The sequence below is a fragment of the Equus quagga genome, chromosome 12 (genome assembly GCF_021613505.1).
Source record: "Equus quagga isolate Etosha38 chromosome 12, UCLA_HA_Equagga_1.0, whole genome shotgun sequence".
Classification (NCBI taxonomy): Eukaryota; Metazoa; Chordata; class Mammalia; order Perissodactyla; family Equidae; genus Equus; species Equus quagga.
In genome coordinates this window covers 2,262,122-2,289,101 of record NC_060278.1, presented here as the reverse complement: position 1 = coordinate 2,289,101, position 26,980 = coordinate 2,262,122, and the positions used below count along the sequence as shown (strand labels likewise).

The window sequence follows — 26,980 nt, the reverse complement described above, 5'->3', positions numbered from 1 at the left end:
CCCTTAAGCTTACACAATATTACATGTCAATTATATCTCAATAAAGCTGGGAAAAAAGAAAGAGCTCAAGGAACATCTGTACAGTGACTGAATGAGACACTCTATGCACATTATAGTCCTATATTGATTGTCTAAACATATAAAAGTGTCCATCACTGACAGAAATATAAAAAAGTAAAACGGGCACAAAGGCCTTCTCTAATTCTGTTACCTCTTGCTTCGACATTTATAAATGTAGTACCACTGGAATTTCCTTAATGCAGGGCTCCACATTTTAAAATAACACCATTTCTCACGTAAATCTAAAAGAGAATTATGAAACATACAAAAGTGAAACATCCCTGGCAGGGAGATACATCCGTGGGGTGTGTGGGTGCCTGTGGGAGGGCGTGTTTCAGATTTTTATTCCATTTACTGCCTGTACAATTTTTTTAGGCTGCAAAACATTGCAAAGCCGTCCACAGTGACTGGATATTGAACTCTGAGACAAACAAACAAAATTCAAAACCATTTCTCTGCGCCTTTTGGGGCTTCCAGAGTCAAACCTGCCAGCTACACATCCTAGTGCCTAAGACTTCAGCCCAGGGGAGCCATCCGCCCTGCAGCTGGAAGTTGATAAAACACGGAGAAGGACCCAAGGACACCAAGTCTTTACCCAGCTCAGTGGGAGTTTTCTAGCTTCATATTTTAAAACTGCTTCCTGGGGCCAGCCCTGCGGCCCAGTGGTTAAGTTGGTGCGTTCTGCTTTGGCGGCCCAGGGATTAGCCGGTTGGGATCCTGGGCGCGCACATGGCACCGCTATCAAGCCATGCTGAGGCGTCATCCCACATGCCACAACTAGAAGGACACACAACTGACAATACACAACTATGTACCAGGGGGATTTGGGAGAAAGAGGAAAAATAAAATCTTTAAAAAAAAAAAAAAAAAAACACTGCTCCCTACAAGCAGCAGCCGCAGTTTTCCGCCGGCTGGGACGGAGCGCAGCGCCACCCTCCGGCCAGCAGGCACGGCCCAGGGCAGCTGAAGAAGGGAGTCGCCTTCAAGGTTCCAGGGACGCGGGGCGCTCGCACATCACTGTGCCCACGGAACCCGGGATGCCGACGGCAGCTGACCTGGAGGACAGAGCTACAGCACGAGGATAACACTCGGCCCCTGCAGTCTGACTCCGGCCCTCGAGGAGGCCACCGAGCGGCCCACAGCGGCGCGGCCCCGAGCGGGTGGGGCTCAGCTCCCTACGGAGCTTACGAGTCCCAAGAAACTAACTTACTGAAGTGGCGTAAAATACGTATTTTAAATGAGTCAAATAAAGCCTGGAGGTTACACTACCGCTCCTCGGCTCCTCGTGGCACTGGGACACTCCCCTAGCTCTCAGCAGGGCGTCTGCCAGGCTCAGACCGGCGGGCTGCCGAGCACGGCGGTAAGGAGGAGCGAGGGCGTGGGTTCCAGGCTCCACCCCGCCCCCGAGGCCACCGAGAACGTCTGCTGGCCTGCGTTCTCACCCGGGCAGGAAGAAACCAAGTTTCCAAAAAAATAGAAATAGTGGTCTTTCAACGGGCCTGCCCTGGCTCCTGGTCTCTGGGCCTGGAGCTGGGGTTCCGAGGATCCTGTGCCAGCCCTCGCACGGCCGCGTCTCCCTCTGCTTAGGGACCGCAGAGACGGGGCCGCCCGCAGGAAGCAGGTACACCCAGTTTCCCTGCCCCGCCAGCTTCCTCAGCCCCTGCAAGGGGCGGGCGACAGTGGGACCCATGCTCCCAGAGGGTCTGATGCCGAGGGGTAACGGGCCCAGCACCACCCCTGGAGCTCAGGCCCCAAACATGGCCCCACGGCCTCTGCCAGGTGGTCCAAACAGGCCCCTTATCAGTGCAGTGATGGGGCGCGGGGGGTGGTAGGTGTGGCAGCTGTCTCTCTGCCTGAGCGCAGCCTGACCCCTCCCGGCCCTGTAAATACGGGATCAATGAATGAATACAAATTCTAAGAAATTTTTTTTTTAAATAGAAATATGGGTAAGGAGAGGTTACCAACTGATTACAGATTTTTAGAGCAACTATAAAAATGTGTCATTATATTTGACCCGTTCTAATCCTTCCCCGTTACATAGTTAGATATTTTACTACTAAGAGAAAAAGGAAATCGCTTGAACTGATTAGCTCTCTGGAGAATCACAGGACAATACGGAGCCTTGATGAAAGCATACATTACAGCAACCAGACAGAACCTCCCAGAATGCTGTCACGACACAGACATGATTTTTCATGAAAGAAGCAAGTTAGAAATACTAAGAAATGTGCTTGTAATATCTAAATGCTTACAGTCAAAAGATAAATTATGTTTTCCTAAATAACTGTCACCAATAACTTTTCATTTTGTGTTGGATTAGTACAGATGAGTGACTACCATTAGCCAAACATTTTTTTGGTAACCATAATTAAGTCCAGGTACATGAAAAACAGACTCTCATCTCTCATGAATAGTTCAGAAAATAATGTACTTTTTTATTGAAATTTTGCCCTAAAGCTTTCTCTGCTGTCCAAATAATTTCCCAACTGCATTTCAAATTAAACCCCTAAGTTTTCATCTCTCTCCCCTAGGGGGTTCTTCTGCATTACAACATATTTTAATATGTTTAAATGATAGCAACGCTATAAAGTGTTATTTCTCATTGAAAATGGTCATTAATATCACTTCATACCTCAGAGAGCATAATAGTAATTTGGCAATAAAACCAAGTATGATCATTACGGGCTAATAATCTGAGAGGAAGTCCTGCTAGGATTCTGTCTCTCATGGAATTCCTTCACACAAGCACACGCTGGGCATCACTCAGACGGGAACATTTCCCAGGTCACAGGTCTAATTCAATAACTGCGGGTTTTTTTAGGTAATTCCGGTCTCCCTCTCCAAATTTCCATACACCCCTCATGGTCCTCTTTGACACCGGAGCCATGCGCCTCCCACTTGTGTATCTATTTTTTTGAAATATGAAGTATTTGCTTTTATTTAAGCAAAGAGCTTTATTAATTACTCCTTCACCTTGATTGCTATCAGACGCTTTGAGAGGAAGGAGCGGAGGGTGAGGTGCTTGAAATAAAGCAAGACAGCTCTCCACACGTGGAACTCTGAGTTGTCCGTACCTAACTGGAACACGCTTCGAACAGCCCATTAATTCACCCTTCCTGTGAAGACCCTCACATCCTCCATTCCTATCGTGAGCAGCACACTGAGCGTAAGCCCCATGAGGGCAGGGGCTGTGTCTTCACCCACTGCTGTGGCCCAGCATGCGGAAGAGCACATCCTGAGCACTGAGTATACACGCAGGAACAGGAAGCGTGATGAATTCAATAAAGAAGCTCATTTCAAAGTGGCTGTTGGGCAAATCTTTCACAAAGTCAGCAGTCCTCCCGCACAATTCCACCAACTTTAAGTTGTTCTGTATTCTAAGACTTAAATAGGACCAGGGCAATAAAAATGGAAACTTTAAAGACTTCTCTTCAAGCCCACAGGAACAGATCCATACTTGACAGAAAAATGAAAAAAGCTGAAAAGTCCTCTTTTTTTGATGCAATCAGTGTACTAGAATGACTTGTAGCCTTAATTCCCTTGTTATTTCCCAGCTAAAATGCAGGTAAGCATCACACAGTTTCACTTTCCATCTTTTTTTGTTTTGTTTTGAGAAAGATCAGCCCTGAGCTAACATCTGCTGCCAATCCTCCTCTCTTTGCTGAGGAAGACTGGCCCTGAGCTAACATCCATGCCCATCTTCCTTTGCTTTATATGTGGGATGCCTGCCACAGCATGGCTTGCCAAGTGGTCACTTTTTGTCTTCTAATCAATATTAGCAGCTGCTAACACCTATTTGGAGAAATTCTAGGATGTGTCAGGTTTTGAAAATATTCAATCAAGAAAGGATAAACAAATTTGGAAACCTAGCTTTGTACAGTTCGAAACTGGTAGTTGTGGGCAGGAGCATTTAAGCCCTGCTCGAGGGGCCTCAAAGAATAGGGTGCCCTGGTCCTCGGATGTTTCATTATTCTTCTCTGTGCAGGCAGAGATGTACTGTCCTGGATAGAAACTCAACGTGAAAATCACACCAGATATACTCAGGAACATATGTGATTATAAATAGAAACACTTTCTTCATCCTAATATTGCCATGTGGCATGCACATGGGTCTGAAGACTGCATTTGATTTTAATAAAGACTAAAAATGCATGTAATGCTGTTTCATCTTAAAACGCATATGGGAACCCAAGATTGAAAACCTATAAAGCCAAGCCGAACTGCAGAGTGACTGTAACAAATGCAACAAGGGGAACTCAGCTTCAAAGAAATTCTTAAAAGGAACTCCAAAACTTCCATGAATGTTTTGCAGTTTGTTTTTAATACCAACGTATTTCATGTGAAAACAAATGCCAAGAGCTGTTGTGACTACTCCTCTTTTCATGTTGGTGACGCCGTGAGGAGTTTTCGATAAGACCAAAGAAAACCTGTGATATTGTGAGATCTGAAGAATGCCCCGCAAACCTGGAAATACACGTCCCCATAAGTCGATTCTCTTACAGGACCCGCTCTCTCATTTAACACTTCCTGGATGAGCCTCCGAGGAACGGCCAGGATAAACTTACTATAGTCACCTAACAGATGAATCCTCCAAAAATAGGAACCCATCACCATCAGTTTTAAAGATGCCTGTGGGGCTACGCATGCTAAGCATTAAATGGACCAAGTTCAGCAGACTCCTGAACTTCCAGGATTTACAGCCTCCAACAAGCCTGATGTCTGACAGAAGACTACACAAGTAGTGTGCAAAGGCCTCGCATGAGCACTTGTGTCAGCCATGAACTGTAGAGCCCAGGAGACCAAGCGCATCCTGTGGGCAATGAGCTCAAGAGCAGTGGGAGCCGAGCGCCTGGGCAGGGAAGGAAACCCTCAAGCTGAAATGGAATTGTTTTTTAAGTTGCTTAAATATGAGAGAAAGCCTAGCAAAAACTGTGGGTCTTTGGGGGTGTGCTGGTATAAACTGTCTTCACAGTCAATTCACTCATTCATGTAGGTGTTACCAGCACTCAGATCAGAAAGCACAAGAGAACACTAAAATGAAAAATAAAAAGGGTAAAAATCAGTACATTTGATCACATGCTGGATGTACTCAACCTTATGGTGGCTAAATAACCTCAGTCACACACCCACTGAGTGTGTGAGGAATTGTGTCTACAGAAACCATGGAACACAAATAACATACTCCTGGTGTCACTTGCCCAAAAATTAGATTTTTGGCTCTAAATGGCAAAAATCAATACAATTGAAGAGTTCCCACGTATTTTTTTGTTGGTCTGAGTAGAGAATGACACACACTTTCTCCTAAAATCAGCGTCTTTCCCTGGCCTGCTGAGCACTAACAGCACCGTGGTGCTCCTTTCTAAAAGGGCACGTCACCGGCTACCTTCTCTGTCCAGAGGATTCCTCTCACGGAACTGCTCCACCACCCACACATAAAACGCAGCCTGCACCACATAAAAGGCGGCTTAGCGGTCAATGGCGTCCCTCCACAGCCCTAGCACAGATGTCGGATGGAGAGGTGTCCCCGCCAAGCTCAGGATGGGGCAGCGTCCTGATGGAGCTCGAGCCCTCCTCAGCCCTGGAGAAGCCGTCTGATATGGCTGCCACCATAAGTCCTTCTTCAGCACGTGTCCCATCTCAGAGCCTAGACACCAGATGGAACGCCTCCGACGCCCCAGATTCCGGGGCTGGCACAACACTGGGACTGCCCTCCTAGCACGGCCATGTGAAATCACAAAGCCCATGGCTGCATCTTCCAGAGCCACATCCCTTCCATGACTAAGACCATGAACATTGCTGACGGGTCACCAAAGGCAGAGCCCGGGAGGCTGACTTTCGTGAGCAATTTTATATCGTGTGCCTGTAAGAGACGGGGCTTTTAGAAAGTTTGCATCATATTAATTACCTCAGGCCCTTTTCATGCTGGGTAACAAAGATTTTTTTTCCCAGATCAAAGTGGACTGACTGGTCACTTATCTCCTGCTCACATTTTAGACTTCAGCTCAGGCTATCACCCTCCTTGCAAATGTTACAGTTCAGAGTGCAGTCATTTAATTAGTGGCTGGCCCCTAAGTAGAAGCACGTTCCACGAAGCAGACACGGCACCTCTTTGTGCTTACCCAGTAATTCCCACTGTCCGCCGCAGTGCGCCTGGTCCTCACCGCCGGCGTTTTGTTCTCTGGCTCTCACTGAGCTGCAGAGCAAGCTGGCTGTAATTTGTGTAGACACGCGCCTCTCTCTAACGTGAGGTCAAGACACGCAGGCCACCTTGCTGGTGACTAACAGCCATCAAGGAGCATGTAAGCGCACAGTCTGGGCTGATGGCTGAGAAGCGTTCGCGACATCTTTGAAATCCTGTCTCCTTGGGGGATTTGAAGAAGGTCTCTTGTCACTTTCTTCCAAAGCCGAACACTAGATTCTAGAAAACTGGGCACACATCTAGTTTGAGACATTCTGCTGAATAACCACACAGAGGTGGGAACAAGATAGAGATACTAAACTCCAAGATGGCCAACATCCTTCAAGGAACAGACAGAAGTATAGACATGGAAGGATCCAGTGGACAACTGACGTGGTAACAGTATGCTGCTTGTGGGATGGATTGTGTCTCACTCATGCTTGGTGCCTCGCCAGTCTCAGGGAGCCTGTAGCTTCACTAGAAGATTCCACACGGAAAAGACAGACAGACATAAATTCTACAGAACCAAACATGTTCATGTCCAAGGCTTACTGCAACGCATCCAGCAAATATGCAAATTCTTTAGCTGTAACCAGGAGCTCATCCATGAAGTAACAAGCTGCGTAAGTGAGTTAGACTCTGGCTTGTTACATAGAGATTTGCATTTCAAATAAAAAGTTGGAAGCTAAAGCAAAAAGAATGAAGAGCTGGGGCCGGCCTGGTGGCACAGCAGTTAAGTTCGCACGTTCCACTTTGGTGGCCCGGGGTTCACCAGTTCAGATGCCAGGTGCAGCCATGGCACCGCTTGGCAAGCCATGCTGTGGCAGCCGTCCCACATATAAAGTAGAGGAAGATGGGCATGGATGTTAGCTCAGGGCCAGTCTTCCTCAGCAAAGAGAGGAAGATTGGCAGCAGATGTTAGCTCAGGGTTAATGTTCCTCGAAAAACAAGAAAAAAAAAAGAATTAAGAGCTGGAGGAGCATTAAAACAGAAGTGCTCATTTAAAGGACAAACCTGAGAGCTCTGAAGACAGTAAGGGGCACAGTGTGCCCCCCCCCCAAAAAAAAAAGGATGGATCACACATTTAAGAGAAAAACTGTGTTAGCCTAGGTCTTTTTTTTTTTTTTTTGTTTTTTTTGCTGAGGAAGATTCACCCTAAGCTAACATCTGTTGTCAATCTCACCTTTTTTTGGACTGAGGAAGATTAGCCCTGAGCTAACATCCATGCCAATTTTCCTCTATTTTGTATGTGGGTCACCACCACAGCATGGCTGACCAGTGGTGTAGGTCCGCACCCAGAAACCAAACCAGGCCACTGGAGTGGAGCGTGCCAAATTTAACCACTATACCACGGGGCCAGCCCCCTAGCCTAGATCACTTTTAAGGAAGACAAACGTTTGGAGGATCTTATATAAGGATTAATAACCAGGAAAATGATATTTGGGGCTATTGCAAGCACTGCATTCTTTGGGAGGAAACAGATTATGTTCAAACATTAAAAAGGAGACAGTCTTTGGGAGTAGAACCACTTAAGCAAAAACGCCTCAATTTCAGATACTTAAATTGGAAATATCTGAGGTCCTTCTGAAGCCCTGAACGCCTCTTGGTGACGTCTTCGTCAGCGCACACGGTCCCCAAGATGTGATCCTCACCCCCACAGAGGTACGTTCATCACATTTAAGGACGGAAAACTCACACCTTTTTCATCTTTTTCCCTGTTTTTACAAACTTTCTCTCCTCTGAAAAGAAAATGCTCCCACAAAGGAACATAAAAATAGCACGTGTGGCATGAGATCACGAACAGATGTCTGAAAGGGAGAGAGGGAGGCACTCAGACCACAGAGCAGCTCTCCATGAGAACGCACACGGAGACTGAACTGACCTCGGCCACCCCAGGGCACCGAGCAGCCCTGGGCGTGTCCACGGGCACCTGGTCTGTGGAGGAAGCTTCTGCTCTCTGTGGCACAGCGCTTAGAGATGCAATCACAGGGCAGAAAGAAATCTAGAAGAGAAACACTCGCACTCGTGTGCACAGACACACGCACCCAGTTACGGCAGAATCCTTATAAACTGCTTCACAGTAACATGGAGGCACAAGTTAACAGAACAATTCACACCTTGTCTTTATTAATTGCTCTAATATTAAACAGACAAACATTTATGAAAATATGAATGTGATGACATGGCTCTAAAAGGGATTATGTGAAGATAAACACATTTGGTGCCAGTACAATTGTGAAAAACAGTTCAGAGAAGTATCATACAGATGATGCCACTACCGGCTTCTGGGAAAGGATAGGCAAAATACAAAAAAAATGACAACAATAATAGCCAACATGTGAGGTGATATCATCTACCAAACACCATTTTCACCCTCACAACCACCCCCGTGAGACAGGTGCTATTATCATCACCATTTTACCGATGCACTGAAAGGTTAAGTAACTTGCCCAAGGTCACACAGCCAGTAAATAGCTGGGCTGAATTTGAACCCAAGCCATTTGAATCCAGACTCTGCGCTTCAGAGTCCAGGACGTGCTGCCTGCCTTTCCATGGAAAAATATCTATGACTCTCGATGGAAAAGCAAATGTTCACTGACGAAAAACCAAAACAGCTCCCTGGTTCCATCACAGCGCTTATATTGCCAAATTATACCAAATTGCCCACCGAATCCCTTCACAAAAGCTGTTTACTTCTTTGTTCTCCATTTCCCTTACCCCCACTCACCTTTCTAGCACATGGTACCCCAAAACTCAACTCTGATGTCCGGCTTTCGAGATCTTCCACTTTATGGCTCTTCCCAGCTTTTCTCTAATGAAGGCACTGCTGTTACAAGGACACACGAGGCGTATTTCCACTCCCACGCTTGCCTTGATGCTGATGTCCAAACACGTTTCGACCCTCGCCTCTTCTTTCTAACATCACAATCTGTCCCTGATTGCTCAGGCCTGTATCCATCTCCCCTTCTACACGCCAATCGCATTGTAATGAGAACCACAGAATCAACTGCTTAAAAACGATCTTGTATTCTTTCCCATCATGAAAATAGAAAGGGGCATGACAACCACTTTTTCTGAGCCCAACACTCCACCCAACATTGTTGAGCTCAACAACTTCACACAATATTTGCAATGCACACCTGTTTTTAAGAACCAGCCATGTCCCTTATGTAAGAGACATCAAGTGATTTTTCTTTGCTCTAACACGCTCACTCTGCAATCTTACCTGTGCTAACTGTTCAAAAGAAAAGTACACCTAGCTTCTTACCAAACCATTACAAACTCCTAAAGAGTGGAGTTTGAATTGTGCACATAAAGACTTCATGTGAACCTCTCTCAGAGGGCAACCTGTTTAACTTTCTCACACGGCACAGTGTTTATCTATAAATCTGTCCAGCATATGAGTTCACATCAATTTGTTTGTGTGTGTTATTTCTAAAAGATGGAAGCACAGCAGTTAAGTTCGCTTGCTCTGCTTCGGTGGCCCGGGGTTTGCCAGTTCAGACCCCAGGTGCGGACCTAGGCTGTGGCAGGCATCCCACATATAAAGTAGAAGAAGATGGGCACAGATGTTAGCTCAGGGCCAGTCTTCCTCAGCAAAAACAGGAGGATTGGTGGCAGATGTTAGCTCAGGGCTAATCTTCCTCAAAAATAAATACATAAAACAAAAAAAAAAGACAATAGGTACTGCCCTCGCTTGTGCTTCTCCTGATCACACAGGACCCAGGGCGAGTCATGTGCATGAAATCAGTACGAAACCTGCGAAAGAGGGTGGAAGCAGAGGAGAGCAAATAAGGAACGAGACCCTGAAGACTGTGGCCGCTGCTACTTCTTGAAGAGCAGAACCGCAGCCTCTCATGGGCCGTTCTACCAAGAGCCCGGGATCAGGAGACAGAGAGCGGACACAAGGGGCAGCCAGGGGGTCCACCTTAAGGGTAACTAGAGAGCAGGAAATTTGGTTTAAAAACCACAACTTTAGCTTAACAGAAACTTTAAGTTCCAATAAGACATCAGCAAGGGAATGAACAAAGCTTGAGGGCAACAAGAGAAGCAGAGAGAGAAAGCAGTCAAGAAGAGACACGGAGCTTCCCCACGCTCCTCAGAACTGAACTCAAACACCAAATGGGTTCTTTAGTGTAACCTTCAATGCGAGCTCAAAAACAAACATTTGAGAAGGGTGGCTTGAAAATAGCCCTCTCACACAGCAGTAAAAAGCCCCAAATTGTTATGACATATAAATTTGAGGCGGAAGAAAAAAGTAAAAGACAGGACTATTTTCTTTACAATTCCCTTCCTTTGTAAAACGTATTTACCACGTCATTGCCATATGCCACAAGAAATCGCAACGCTAACAGAGAGGTTGTAAATCCATTCTCTACTCTCTACCATGAGATTTCATTCGGCATCCCCTATTTTGGATTTTCTTTTTAACCTTCAAAATAAAACTAACCATCTGGAACACATTTCATTCCAACATTTTCTTGAGGTTCCAGATAACTGACCTTAATTCCAGGAAATGTTCTATGATAAATATATTGTCATTCAAAATTTAAATATTGCCACTAAAGATGTAATTATAGATGCTCGAGTTTTCATACTACTGAAGCACATTAATTAAAACTTGGCACAGTTGAAGGAAATCAGGGGACAAATGAAAAGGGAGATGACGTGTATTTCACAGTGAGCACAGCATAATTATTACCTCTTTTTGATGAAGATGTTCAGAAGAAGGCACGAGCACTGGGCCTGTAATCACTTTAATCATCGCTGAACACAAAAGAGCCGATCCGTCCAAACCCAAAGGGATTCGCTTATTGTTATGCTTTTAGAAAGCTCACCAGGTATTTCCAAATGCTTCCTAATGACAATAATTAAACATCTGGTATTGGTGACCTACTTGTGGCTGCTCAACTTCCTGGGATAGGCTTTTCCATTAATTACGTACATGCTGGGAACTGAGAGAATGTACGTTATGAATAATAACTCCAGACCGCGGGAGAGGGCGGACGCCACCGGGAGCAGCTCCCTGCCGTCCTGACTGCTGTCTGCAGGAAGGCCTTGTTAGCGCCCGGATCTGGGAACAGATGCTACATAAAAATTGCAAAGGCACCAAGCTAAGGCACGCATGAAGCTCGAGGTAAACATGTTGTGAGGAAAGAGCCTTTTATGAAACATTCAAAACTGTGCCCTGCGGGGGGACTAGCCCAGCTGTCCCATGTCCACATTTCCACTGTAAGGAATTATGTTCTGACACAAACTCTGACCCTAAACTTTTGCAAATAACGACCAGGTTCTTAGATCCCTGGCAATAGCACACACGAGAAAAGCCAGAACAAGAGCATGTACACTTTCAAGCACCGTTTCATGGTTCTTTAAATTTAGGGGGTAGAAGGTAAAGAAAGGTGGAAACTAAGACAAAGAGGTTCGTGGTAGTTTGAACTCATTAGGTAATGTAAAAATTTTTTGTCCAAAAACAGAAGTCTATGTGGATTTCATTAAAATCAACTGATATTCATTTATCCTAATTGGATCGCACCTTTCCCAAAAGCCACACGACTCGACTAAGTAATATATCGCAGCTTCCTTCTCTTTTCTTTCAGCCTCCTTTTAACCTTTTTAGAGATCAATAAAGAAAGCGGCATCATTCCATCTTTAAAAAAAGCCTGTTTGGGCTTTATTCCCTTTGGAAAATACGTGAAAATATGTACTAGTACTAATTAATAATTAGATACTAGTTTAAATTACAATATTACTCAAAATAAATTCACCTAAATTATTTTATTATCTAATCTGCTTAATGCTGAATAGCATTTAACGTATGCCAAGTACAGTCCGGGCCCAGTGAGGAAAACAAACCACAGCAGAGAACACAAGGAATGGGGCGGAGAGCTGGCCCGCCGCAGGCGCCTCCCGGCCTCGGAGCTTGGGAACGCAGGCGGCGGCCGGGCGAGCAGAACCAAGCCGTTTGCAGAGGGTCGTGGGCGCTGTGCCGGCCTCGGAGGAGGGGTGCTGCGTGCCGGGCGGAGAGGGGAGCTCAGCGAAGGGCTTCCTGCAGCGGGGCCACTGCCCCCGAGGAGGGGCGGCCCCCAGGAGCTGGGAGGAGGGGCTGGGCAGAGCTGGTGCAGGGTCCTCTAGGCAGGGGGGCGTGGTGAGACCTCCTGGGAGGCCTGAGGAAGCTGGTTCCGGGGCTCCCAGAAGAAAGCTGAAAGCTAGAATCAACTGTCACTTAATGGCCACGGCTGGGCCATGCTGACAGGAACAGCGAGCAAACAAGAAAACACCAGCCCACCTCGCCTCCCTCCCTCCAGGCTTGCTCTGCGCCCGATAGGCAGCGCCTGAGAAGCGGAAGGGGGCGGCAAAGCACACTTCGGGGGCGAGTCCGAGCTGGGAAATAACGGCGCAACCCTGGAGCAGGATCGCGGTGCCTCGACCCCCTCATCCATCACATGGAGAAAACACCAGGACCCAGTCACAGCGTGGTGATCATCCAGTGTGTTCACATGTCTAAAGCGCTTATGATCGTGCCTGGCACAGCATAAATGCTAAATTTGTATATATTATTTCCAGTCTTTGTTATTTAACTTCTACAATTTTATTGATTAGAATTTACCTGAAAAATCCACTTGAATAGAAAATAATGCAATATAAGGGCACATATAAGCATTGGCTTGGTCTACGCCCTAAGGAATCTGATCCTGAAAAGCAGATAGACAGCAAACAGCGAGGAACCTGCGCCCCATGGAAGCCTCTCCAGCCAACCAGCCAATGAGCCTGCGTTTCCTCCGCCAAATGAGAGCGCCAGATAAAAATGATTTCTAAGTTCCGTCTAGTACTTAAAGAATTTATAACTATAAAAACTCTTTTTAGGGGCCGCCCAGTGGCCAAGTGGTTGAGTTCACGCCCTCCGCTTTGGTGGCCCAGGGTTTCACCAGTTTGGATCCTGGGTGCAGACATGGCACCCCCAGCAAGCCACGCTGAGGCGGGTCCCACACAGCACAGCCAGAAGGACCCACAACTAGAGTATACAACTATGTATGGAGGGGGCTTTGAGGAGAAGAAGGAGGAAAAAAAAAAAAGGAAGACTGGCAATGGCAACAGATGTTAGCTCAGGTGCCAATCTTTTTAAAAAAAATCTTTTTAGTTTAATTTCAAATTTGAAACTAATTTCTAAGTCTTTAATTAAAGCTTATCAGTGGACAGAAGTTTGGTTGAACCACACATAATATCTGCATAAATGCCTACACTATATGTTTACTCCTCTCTAAACATGGACAATTTAAAACAATAAAATTTTAGAACATAAAGTACATTTTAAACATGGGATATTTTCAGAGGAGCTTGAACAGACGTAAATAACTAAGCACGGGGCTGCCACATGACATGGCGGTTTATGGGGGTGGCTCCCGTGGAGCTGCACAGGCGCAGGCCTGCACGGCCGTACACGGTGACCCTGAATGCACGCTGCTGAAATGCATAGCTAAACTGGGCAAAATGAAGATGTATGTGGGAATAAAGCGTATTTGTCATTTGCTCACCGACACAAATACAATGAACATATGGACAGACGATCCTCTGGGTCACACAGCAGAGGTTCAGGAACCATCAAGCACGCCTTGGCTGAACTGCCACCTCCTGACCCAGTCAGTACCAGGAATTCCAGGAAGAACGCAGAGAGGTAAGGCACTCAACGCAAGCCGTGCGCAGCTGTTTCCAGGATGGAAAATTATTTAAAACACAACACAGAAATATTGCATTCTATTACAATACTCTAAACCATTTTTTTGTTGTTGTATCCCAATTTGCTCTTCACAGTCTATGCTGGCACTGAAGAACTGAACCTGTTGGTCTAATGAACTGTTAAATAAACATAACTTTTTAAACATGGCATTGACAATAGGCATTCTTTCACACACTCAATTATCTACTGAAAGCTGCTTTTTACATGTGGCAGAAGGGCTGGGATTATGATTAATTGGACTGGTAGAAATAATATGAGAATTTTGTGTAACAAAGATGTTTTCATCTTTTTATATAACACAGCCCTTCAGAACACACAGACATCTCAAGTGAAAACCCTATTTTTTAACTGAAGCTATAATTACTCTATCTGAGAAACAAGGGATAAAAGGACACATTTCATGTACCCAACACACTGACAAAGCTAACTTGTCTATAACTAACAAAGAAACAGTTTATTCTAAAATAAAACCTATTTTCAAATATCCTAAAACAAATGTCTAAATAAAGTACCTTGGGACGTTCATGCAGTGCACCTGTGAATGTTGTTAGTGAACAAGCCTGATGAAGGTCTGATCCTGCTTTTTTCCCAAACTGCTGGCATTTGAGGGAAGGAAAACATGTAGGCTAATCACGGCTTCAGGGGCCTGAAGACTTGCCTGAAAGAGTGAAGTCGGAGCAGAGAAACAGGGGCAAACCTATTTTCTGTGGGCGTTAGGGACAAGAAGTAACAGCTATTAAGCCAAACTTTGCATAGAATAAAGGGGAAAGGAAAGACAGTGGACAGGATCTATTTACTCATCTCGAGTCCAAACTGGGCCCGGATGATGCTCCGCAGGCCTTCATCCAGATGCAGTCATAGGGAGTGACAGAATCCCAGGGATGCCGGCATGGCCTCCCCATCAGAGGTGGGCTTTCCAGACAGTGCAAGGAGACAACACAGACAGACAAGCCCTTCCTAGGGGAAGCTGGGGTGCTTTGTGCACTTTGTGTTGCATAAAGTTTCCTTGCCACGGAACAGTGCAGAGAGGCATATTTGCACGCTGAAAGTCTTGCTTGAAAGACCCCACAACCCTGACAGAGGGGCAGAGGGTTCCTATGACCAGCAGGCATGTCTCAGTGCCTAAAACGTGCAGGCTGCTGTGGGCAGAGAGCCCCCTCCGACACTGGGGACACACGTGTCAGGGGATGGTGTTTCTACTTCTCTAGGCTCACTTCCTTTATATGCGCTCAGACAGCTCCTGGGCTGATATCTCAGAGCGGCTGAAAGGAACTGCTAGCCCTTTCTCCCCATAATCAGTTTTCCTCATTTTCAAAAAGTTTCCTCTCTCTCCTTCCAAACACCTGATTGCAGGCAAATATTGATCTGACAAACAGGCCCAGTGAACACAGGGGACCGGCTCACTGTTTACGACCCACGAGTGCCTGAGAGGTTCCAGGCAGGTCCAATGTTTTGAAGAAGTTGTGTCATTCTTCTGTTTATCCACAAAACTTCTCACTTTCCACTTTTTTTTCCAAAGAGAGTTCTTTTAATGTATTTAGTTATATCAATGTCTGTATCAATAGAAAATGCAATCAAAAGCTTTTTCTTAGCCAATTTGGTGGTTGCTGTAGTCCATGACTCCAGACAAGGCCATTAAGAGGTACATCCCAACCAAGTCTTTCTGTGCAAAATATCGAATACCTTTTTCTAATTCCCTTCTAAGTTCCCACCCACACTCTGACCTACTCTTCTGTAACAGTTTATACAGAATTCGCAGGCAGTAAGGAACTGCTTCATGAATAATATGAGTTTATGTGTATGAGATATAGAGATAGAGACAGAAAGAGGAGGAGAATGAGTAGACATGAACACGCCCAACAGAGAACAGGGGCACCTTCCAGGAAAGGCGTCCCACTGAGCAGGGACAACGTAAGAAAAACCATAACTGCCAGAAAAGAGGGCTTTTTTAGGTAAAAAGAAAACGTGCTTGAAAAAGTTTCATGTACTTAATATAATCTGTGAAAGTTCTTAATAATAAAGATTTCGAGAATGTGTTTATCAAAATAGGTATAGCAATTCAAATAAGTTGGAAAATGATCATACTAAAAAAGTTCTCATGAACCACCTGATCTTTTTATCTCTAAAAGCCAATTCTCAAAAAAAAAAAAAAAAAAACCCATTTAAGGACAGAAGGCACATTGCTGGGGCATTAATGATTTTTTAAAAAATCATTATATTCATGGATATTCATACAATACATACTAATTATGTGGCTAGTCAAGTAGCAAGACACTGCAGCTGACTCCAGGCACTACTGCTTCCTAACACAGTGCAAAGGACCCAAGAAGCTCAGTTTCTCTACGCTCCGTGTCAAGGCTCAAAAGTTAACTCAGCGCTACTATTAGACTCTAGGTGGCACTATAGGAACGACGCAACAAGACTCAATACACTATTAGACACGTGGGATTCTCCTATTAACCACCCACTGTTCACTGAAGGGTTCCTCATTCACTGTACTTGATTCTGGGCTTGCTCACTGGGCCCGCATCCTAAAAGGCAGGAAGGGAGGAGGAGGGCACATACACAGAGTATGGGGTTGGTGGCTGCAACAACTAAAGGCAGAGGTTTTGAACCAGAACTTGTCTGCACCTAATTTGAAGCCAGACCTTGATTTGCATACCAAACGCTCTACCCCGGACAAAAACATCTATTCCACAACTTTCTGAAATATGCCACGTTTAATTATGAATAGCTAGTACCTAACAGGATTACCGACACATAGGTTAAGAAATTGGTTTGGAACTCTAAGAACAAAATCCAAACATTAAAATGAACAAATCATTTTGGGCAAACCAGCTGGTAGAAGCAATCTTTCTGTCAAAGTAATGCTGATAGGTCAGAAATAAGAATTCCATTTCTAAAGGAGGGGGCTGCACCCCGAGCATCATCTCGTAACATTTCCTAAAACACAACTGCCAACATCCACTGCAGCCTGGAGGCTGGTGGCGAGAGTACCAATTGTGCCTGGCTCTGCGATGGTGTTCACTACGGCTACATGAACAGCAGTACAATAATGTGATGCTACAGTGCCATCACCTTATTGATCACTGCGCCATGAGAACACTACGCAAAAAAAGAGAGATGTTTCTGTGACAGCCTTTGGCACTGAAAAGTGCATAATCATTTAAGATGATTATGTATCTAGCCATATTTGAGAAATATTTGCAGTAAATGATTTTAACCATTAAGAGACTCATATATGAGTGACATGGTACAACTCAGGGTACTCATCTTTCCAGTCCAGTCCAATTGGATGAGTCCAAAGATAGCCAAATTCCCCGTCTGGGTGGACTTGGTCTTGGCAAAGAACACAGAATGTAAATATCAGCTACTGTGGCTAACGTTTATTCTTAAATTCCATAAGAAATACTAATTATATCATGATGATTTTGTTAAAAGTAAAGCATCATAACATTCTCATTTGTGGAATTTTCTGAAAACCAAAGAAAGAAGGAGAGGCAGCACATGAATGCTGCCACATCACTCCTTCGTCCTTTAATTTCCTGGATGGACCGATGATGGATCTAGATTTTCCTCAGGTGGCCCGGAATGGTGAGAGTGGAAAGATAATGAAAGAGTAATTGCCGCTTGTTCATAGATCAAAAGTAATAAAACAGCTGAGCAGCAACAAGTATTGAAGTCCTTACTTAGAACTACAAAGGAAAACAGTGAAGGCTCCAGGACAGCGCCTAGATCAACCGCATCTCAGGTCAACTTCTCGGCCCTATCAAAAAAATCTCTGTTACTACCAGCATACCTCCTATGCAGAGGGCTTCCCCTTCCACTGCAGTGTTGTCTGTAACAGGGCTCTGCCGGCGCTCTCTACTTGATAGCAGCTGCTCAGCCTAAGTAATTGCTTAGCTGTCACCACACTCCTACCTCATCCTATGGAAGATCTGAACTAGAAAGTAGCTATCACAGTTCACACCCGTTTGAGTAGCCTCAAGAGAGTTCAAAATCCTAGGACAGCTGAGAGACAGGAAGAGGAAAAACAGACAATTCTCTTCCTCCAAACCTGGCTTTACAGAATTTCATTATTGTGACTAAGGCAAGATAAATGTCCTCAGATACAGGCAGAAGAGAAGACAAAGCCGCCTTTGTAAAGTTACACTTAAATCTAATGGTAAATATTTACTTTTCATGGATAAGCAAAAGAAGAAAGTTATCTGCACAATAGGGTATTCTCAAGGCAGATACCTGGGGTATTAACTCATTTCCATTCATTCAACAAATATTGAGTGCTGCCTATGTGTCAGGCATTGTCCTAGGTGCAGAGATAGAGCAGTAAACATAGCAGATGAAAACAGGGGAGACAGAAAAGAGAAGAGAAAAAACACCTGTAACTACCAACAGAACTACACATTGTAAGAAAAGGAGGTGATAATTAGCTTGGAACTAATGCAATGGAACAGATCCTTGATGAAATGCCTGTTTTCCCATATTTTGATGACTTCAGTGTTCTAAATATCAGCATCAAAATGTGAATTTTAAAAAATATTTTATCTAACGTATCTGGACTCCTCAGATGGTCTTCAATATAGGTACTAAAGCATATTCTGAAGTTATTTATTAAAAATTTGGTTTTCAATCCTATGATGAAAGTAAAATTCTACTATGAATAAAAATATATACTATATGATAAAGCTAATTATGTATCCTACTCAAAAATTATACTGAAAAGCTCTGCAAAGGTAGATAGCCATAGGATGACTTATTAACATAGTCGTGCTTTCTGTTAGAGGGGCTAAGAGGTTCTTAATTAGTAACCAGGTTAGATGCTCTGATCCTGACTTTTAAATCTGACCCAAAGGAAGGCAGCTTACCTATATTGTTAGTGCTGATAACAATCATCTTTGGCATGGGAAACTGAGTAGTTAGTGGCCAGCTCCTACCTCACTCACGGTCACACCTGCGCAGCTACAGATGTTCCTTCACCTGCCTCTGAACACAACAGACACCTTTACGAAGACTCACACGTAAACACCAGCCACCGTAAGCACGCCAGTCACACACCGCCAGTCACACACCGCCAGTCACTCACAGCTCTCTAAGCCATCATGCCTCTAATTTCTTAAGGGAGTGAACACATGTAATATGTTCAGTTGCCATTGAGTTCCATTCTCAAATCTACCACTAATAGTTCTGTTATCTTCTGAGTCCCTGGACTTTTCCAGAGTTCAGTGTCTTCACCAGGCAATGTTCAGTGGTGTAAACTAGACTCACTTGGGGGACCTTTGAGGGAGGGAGTGGGGACCCGACTGCTGACTGGCTGCCACCAGTGGAGATTCTGATTCAGCAGGTCCGGGACAGGGAGAGGGGGTGCTGCTGGTACATGTTTTAGAGTGTCTATAAGCATTTGGTTCAACCCATGGTTACAAATTCCTAGATTAAATGACATCTAAACTCAAATCAGGGGCCAGCCCGGTGGCGCAGCAGTTAAGTGCACACATTCCACTTCAGCGGCCTGGGGTTCGCCAATTCGGATCCCAGGTGCAGACATGGCACTGCTTGGCAGGCCATGCTGTGGTGGCATCCCACATATAAAATGGAGCAAGATGGGCATGGATGTTAGCTCAGGGCCAGTCTTCCTCAGCAAAAAGAGGAGGATTGGCGGCAGATGTCTTCCTCAAAAAATAAAAATAAACTCAAATCAAACCTCAAAAATTCTCTGAGTCCAACCCAACAGCACTTGATCCAAGAGGAACTTTGTTACTTGTTTTGTTTATGCTTTCAACTTTGTTTTTAAGAGATAGCCAAACGCTGTGAAGGAAATGAGATTATTAGCAATCTAAAGTTTTGTATAACTGGGCCTCATAAAAAACACAAGAATGCATTTCTGTCTCCTTGTTTTTCAACTGGTTACTTAACAATACAGGGGCAGCCAATAAGGTTTGCAAAATTGAGACCAGAGTAACTCTAGAGTCATGGGACAGAGGCAGGTGAGGGGTGGCTAGCTAGGCTGAAGGGGGGCACCTGCCAAGGCTGCTCTTTTAGAAGCTACTGATACCATCAGTGAGAATTACGGTCTTCAAGGCAAAAGAAATGCGTGTTTAGGCTGCGTCACATACAGCCGGAGACAGCTGCTGCTGGGTTTGCCTATGTATGCTATTTCTGTTACAAAGTCATGGCTCCGATGACAGGGGAAGATGCATGACAAACAATCGGTCACTGCTTTTTGCTTCTAAGAAGTAGTTTCGGAATCAAGGAATTCATATGTATAGATAGATATTTCAATTATATAAACATGCCAATTTCAGTAAGGAAAAATAAAAATAAAATAATACACATAAGTCAACTTTAAAAGAGGATGAATTTAAAATCTACCTCCTCAAGTAATACATTTGTCTCCTCCACAATGTTCAAACAATTAAAAAAGTAAACTTTTCAAAAGTTGTTTGGTGCTTGGTATTTAAAATATAGTGGTAAAAAACTAATTTTTTTACCATATGCATCATAGAAATATGTATTTCAAACTCCATATCAAAATTAAAATCAAGAAAAATGAAATACCAAGAGGCTGATGTCACCATGTAATGCTGCAAGATAAATTTAAACATCAGAGTTAGTGGAAACTGGAAATGGCAAAACGCTTGCCAAAATATGATTATATGTATTTCCAAATCAAAGAGAATTTATTCTTTTAAGAGCTAATGTCAATTGTTCCAACCATTATAAGGATCAGCATTAGCTGCACAAAAAGAATTCAGAAGCAGCATTCCTAAGGGAAAGAGAAGTAGGTCATGAATTTCAAAAACAGCATGTTTTATGGCTTTAAAGATACAACCTAAAATCAATATATCCCTGGAAAAAATCCTGAGTTTGGTCACATATGGTTTTTATTCAAAAGGGTAACCTCTCTCCCTTTTACCACTAGCACTATTATTTATGCATATTTTTTCATCTTTCTCACTCAACCTTATGACCAAAAACAAAACTGGAGACTTTTAAAGCACAAATTAACATAAATTACAGCGCACTTAGTTCACAACCCAAAAAAGGTAAACAAGAAATTTACCACCAGCTGAGTCCTCAGTCACTCTAACCAGCAACTCCATACTCCCATGTGGCATGCACAGACATCTTTTTTAATCTCCTAGAGACAGCTCCTCACTGTGAAAACATATAACTAACAATTCATAACACATTCTATATTTCCGAACTGACCAACTGCACTGTATCCACTTTGTTTTAAGACACTTCCTGTGGAAGATCTGTTGCCTTTCAAAAAATATATATTAATCCTCCAACTGCATGACCTAAGTTTTTTATTCAAGATGAGCAAGGCTTCAGGCTGGCCCTTCTGCATTTTGGTAGCCAATGCCTGTTCTAGTTAGTATCCGATGCGGTGAGACTGCTGTCTGGAGTAAGGGGTGTACAGTAAGAATAGCAGGAAAGACCCTTGGCCGCGCTTGATTCTTTCTAAAAAACGGGTTCAGCAGGCTTTTTTGAACACCTCTCAGATGATACATCCCATCACAGGAATTAATCACCTACATGCACTTCATTTCCCTTTAGTATTTAGGTATTAAATGCTCTGGATTAATCTACTCTTAAATCCAAAATGATCTCAGCCTACTCTAAACTTGGCTACCACTTCAGAACTAATCATCTTACCAAAGAAATGTCAATGGAGAACTGAGGAGTATAATTAATGTCTAGTGCCCTGCACAACATTTCCCTAAAAATAACTAAGGGGAGCCTTATTCGATCCAAATCGAAAATCTCTCAATCTGGGGGTAGTGTGTTTTTGGAAGAAAAGTTATTTGCCCTACGATAATTGGAGGGCAGCAAATACTTAAGGTTTGTATTTTTTTAACTAATATTTTGAAAACTACCATATGCACATTTTTCACCTAATTACATACGGTAAAGCTAAACTTAATATTTAAAAAATTATAAGCTACTCTTGAAAATATGAATTGTATTTAAGTTCAGGAACTTTTCACTAATTGGGGTTGCAAAAAAAGCAAGAATGTACAACTTTGGCAACACAAGAGTAACAAGGAATCAAATTCTAGAATATTTCAATATCTACACAGCAAAATAATGTCACAAAACTTATCAAGAACGTATTTCTCCTTTATGTCTGGGTGACATTAGTAGCCACCACTATCTTTTCTGCTATGATTCTGTAATGAAGAAAAAGACACTCTTTCAAGTTATCCACACATATAGATCAGACTTTACAACTCTAAGTTGTTCTCCCTTTTAAAAAAAAAAACAACAAAGGAGCCAGATTACAACCATGTATAAAATAAGAGAAAGTTATATATCCCTCACTTGTTACATCTTAAGTAGTTTTCCAACACAGCATTTAACAAGAACACGTTTTAGTGTTTTATGATAAACAACATCGTACTTCAAATTCTCCTGAACCTATCTGCATTTCCCCATTGACAAGAAGTGGTTTCGTCTAAGTGGGGAGAACAGGTGGTATAAAAATACCTCTTTGTGTGTACAGAGGCGATCTCCAATTTACTACCATTCTTCTACATGTCGCTCGGAACAGAAGATGGAAAATTATAAGAAAATTCACCTTAATATGTTATCTTCACACACACACACATACATGGTAGTATTACAAATTACTAGAATGTTTAAATACTAAATCCACCCAATTTCCTTTGCTTCTTACCTAAGGATAATTATTGAGGGGGTTCAAAATAATTAGCATTAGGCCTTGCAAGATCAAGGCATCATTATTTTGGGTTCTGTGGGTTCACTTACAAAGCAAGGCTTATTAACAAATAAACTATAAACCTGCAGATCTAACTTAAAGCTCGCAAGGTTTCTTTCTGTTGAATTAAAACAAAATCATCTAACTTTCTGGGTTAGCATCATTGTTTTTCTACCATGAAGCAACCTTGTCATAATGGACCATTCTGCTGGCCTCCATAACTAGATAGAGATTTTCTATATTATCAAGATGTAGAAGTCAGTGTATAGATACAGATACAGAGGTAAATAATCCCAACGTTGGTGTTCAAGGAAATGACTGGATTCCATGCATCGGGCCATGCACATATCCTGCTGCGTGAATCTCGACCACGTACTTCAAAAACCATGTTGTGTTTTTGCTGAAGCCGATTTTTCTATCGTACACATTTTAAATTGAATCCTTTGCCTTGTAAGCCCAGCAAACCATCCAATACATAATATTTCAGCTTCTCTCAGCTTTTTTCCCATTTAATACAAGATCTCAACTCTCGTGGCAACTCTCAGAGGTATTATTATACTCTTGTTCTGTCATCCCTCTACCCCAAAAAAGTATACAGAACAACGATTTTGAAACTTACATTTTCCATGGAAAACTTTCCTCAAAGCAAAGTGATGCACAAAACTGAAATTATATGGCTGCTTAAATGTCACATGCTGGCGTCCAGCAGAGAAACAATGCTCTAAAGAGGGGCTGTGTCTTGCTTGAGGAAAAAGGTGCGTTCCTTTTTCATTGGTGTTACACACTGCCACAAACAAAATGGCCCGGGAACTTTGCGGAGGGGATCTAGCTGAGCTCTTCCCCTGCACCACCCGAGCCCCCCTGCGTCCTCCAGAAGACCACATCTCACCTTTACGATGAAAAGCTAATATCATTTCACCCGACAGCTCAGAACTTAATCATTTAAAAGCACGTTTACAAGAGCAGAGCGCCAGTTGTTGTTATTTCTGCCACTGGAACTACGAGTAATTAGAAGTAGTTTAGGGCAGGAAGTCAGAAAGGCTCGGCAGAATTTAATTAAACAAATTGGATTTTGGCAGAGAAGTCTAGGTCAACACCCTACTTCTATAAACAAGGCCATGGAATCCTTAAGGACCACATAAGGCACTCATATATAAACTCTCAAGCATCAAATGCCAACACGCAGGCCCCCACCCCCAAGTTCAAGCTGAGTTTTAAACTTCCTGCTTCTTCAAGGGGGAAGAGAGAACATCTTGCCAACTGAATCAACACCCTTGGGAAATGAATTTCCTCCTTTATTTCTGTTATTATTGTCTGTATACTCTACATCAGTTTAATTTCTTAAAAACAGGTTTTACTCTGCGGCCTTAACTCAAACTACATTGATCTGAACATAAACATTGTCACACTGAAATAATCCCAGATCACTGAGAATTCTTAACTCACACACATCTGTTGTGGTTGTGATTTCTGCTGGAGGAGCTATATTAGACATTCAGAATGTCTCAGACTTGGTTTCTTTCTGATGTGTCAACATTCCCCATGATAATAAGGAAAATAAGGGAAAGAAGAGGAAACTAAAACTACTCAAGATTTAGCAGATATGAGAGGACCAAAATAAGTGCAGAATTGATGAATCACACTACTTTTCAGTGTCCATGTCTATAAACCTTCGAGAGATGTTCAAAACACATATCATTCATAAACCAGCCAGATAAATATGACACACTTCAGCCGAACTGGAATTATAAGAAAGAAATAGTTCTGAAGCAGTTATTGGTGATGTTGAAAACACAGTTCTTCCCCCAATAGGGGCATAGAAATCATGACTAATCTTAACTGAGCTCAAAAATAACCATTCTACCAAAAGACCACTGGGGGGCTCACACACCATGGCACTCATCCAAAAACAGACTGTAAGGGAAAAACGTCACATTTTATGTGTGAGGTTAGTTTTACTTTTTACCTATTTTTGCTGTTGTTTGGTAATTGGAAAAAAGTTCCACAAATATTAACATTAAGAAAAGGACTCTCTTAATTTTTAACAGGCAATACTGTTAGAAGGTATGCTAGGTATTATTTGAACAGCCTAAACTTACATATTCAGCAAATAAACAGTAAAACAAAACATCAAGAAGCACACAGTCAGAATCTCTTCCTATCATTATATTTCCATTCCATTTCCTCACAGTAGTTTTTAGGAAAAATAAATTTCATTCCAAACTATCCTATGGAACAATATTCCTATTAAATTACATAAATACTAATTTCCTTTTATTCTAATGTTTTGTTTACGCATAAAAGCCAACTAATCCTTTCAGTGAGATGTTTGGGTGACATGAGGATCTTCATTAAAACGTTTTAGTAGGTTTCGTATCAGTGATCCGTCTTCTGATACCATTACAACCGCTTGTACAGTGACACAGGAACTTAAACCCATGTAATAAATGAATAAACACACAAATAAATAATAAATATCCACAAATCAAATGATGGTACAGAAAATATCAGTATTTGAAGCTATAGAAAAATGTCCAAATTAATCAAGAAACTTCTTCAAAAGAATATTAAGGAATAAACACAAAGAATATGTTACTTTCAACTCCAAAGGAAATTCAAAGGGATCAGAAATTTCTGTACCAACCTGCCTCTTGCTGATTTCTGAAGTGGTTCTTTTGAGGTTCAGTGACCTTGAAAACCTCAGCGCCTTCACCGAATCCTTCCGAGAGGCACCAGAAAAAGAGTAATACCTCTTCGCAGGCTTCCTCTTCACTCTGTCTGCCATCTCAGTCCATGAGAAAAGCAAAATCCACAGTGACTCGATCCCGAAACCGACGACAGAATAAACCGATCCCCGCATAAACAGGCCCCAAACCCAGATACAAGCCCTGTGTTTGCTCAGTCCTCTAGAAAGTGTAACAAAATGAAAATAGGTGGAAAATACGGGACAGAACCTATTGCACATACGCACCCTCAATGGACGCCAGACTTTGCATATGGCAGGGCGATTCCAGGCTCCCCAGGGAGACCAGGGGCAGACTGCACCACAACAAATTAAAACCACCTTCACCAGTTCAACAGGCCAGGGGTAGTTCGTCAGGAGTGAAACAGGGCGTAGCAACACACCTCGGAGTCAGCAGGGTGTGAATGAGCACACCAGGCTTTAAGGAAGTCCCTTAACTCATTCATTGCCAAAACAGACAGCAGGCTGCAGGACAGGGTCAGGCACGACTCCCACCTCCAAACAAGAGCCTCTCAGCAGGACTATTTTTCAAGCTCCTGGAACATTCTCTTCTTCCAGTGAATGCGAAATGCAGTGATCAAATGCTCAAATACAGATTTCTTACTCAGAAAAAGAGAGGGCAAAATATTCATAAGGAAAATGACTTAGGAGTCTGGAACACCCCTCCTCTGCCCCAGAAAGGAGAGGAAGGTGTTTGTCTGTCTCTTCGAAAGGCAACAAGAGCGTCTTTCCCTCGCGTTGCTCAGTTCTGACCGAACTGAGGCTGAGTGTGAGGAGGCATCACGAAAATAAGGCTTACGAGAAAACGAGAACTCGGCTTGTAGGGAGGATGGAAGCCTATGAGTGTTCACAACACAATTAGCACTCACAATACTCTCAAAACTGCAGCCCCACAAACTCAACACGTTAGGACACTCGTAAGCCTACCCCAAGGGTATACAGGTAGGACATCCAAGGTAGTGTTTTTTAATTTAGCTAATAACCTTAAGAGTTTACTATTTTTACAAAAGAGGCACAGTATTATTATGTTTTAAAATACACACATACTAATCATTAAAGAAACTACCTAACTGTAAAAGCTACCTAACCACACATCAGCCTGTACCAGAAAACCCCGCTGATAAACAGCACAAACACAGAAGCTAAAAGGCGGCAACACGTAACAGAGTCACACGCCGCAGCATGGTTATCCCTGCCCCCAGTTAAGTACCAAAATTGAGTATGCTTTTGGAAACTCTTCTAGCAATTTGACATAATAATTTTATGTCTCGTGACTAATTATAGATGAAATAAAATAAAAATACAAGCCAATTTTTCCTTGTAATTAATTTGCATTAAATTCCACAGATTGGCAATAAAAAAAAGACTCTAGCCTTTCCCCAGGGTAGTTTGAGGAGCACTGATCTACTGTGTTAACTGAAGGGAGAATATCCTTACATGAGACTGGGAGAGAGGGGACGTCAGAACTGACGCTAGGACTAGCAAACATTTCTGGAGGCTGACCGGAACACGCCTCCTAGCTCATCCAGCTTGAACATCCCC

The 26,980-nt window shown here is 43.1% G+C and overlaps 1 protein-coding gene across 17 annotated transcripts in view; it reads right to left on the bottom strand.

The window, feature by feature from the left end:
- The window catches only part of PARD3 (par-3 family cell polarity regulator), a 518,486-nt gene that overhangs the window by 462,897 nt on the left and 28,609 nt on the right, over positions 1–26,980 (bottom strand). Inside the window, exon 1 of one of the 17 annotated variants that reach the window (XM_046679503.1) lies at positions 25,340–25,619. The exons of the other annotated variants lie outside the window; for them this stretch is intronic. Coding sequence (XP_046535459.1) covers positions 25,340–25,555 — 216 coding nt within the window. The 5' untranslated portion in view covers positions 25,556–25,619. Of the gene's footprint in view, positions 1–25,339; positions 25,620–26,980 lie in introns of those variants that run through there. 17 annotated transcript variants of the gene reach the window in all.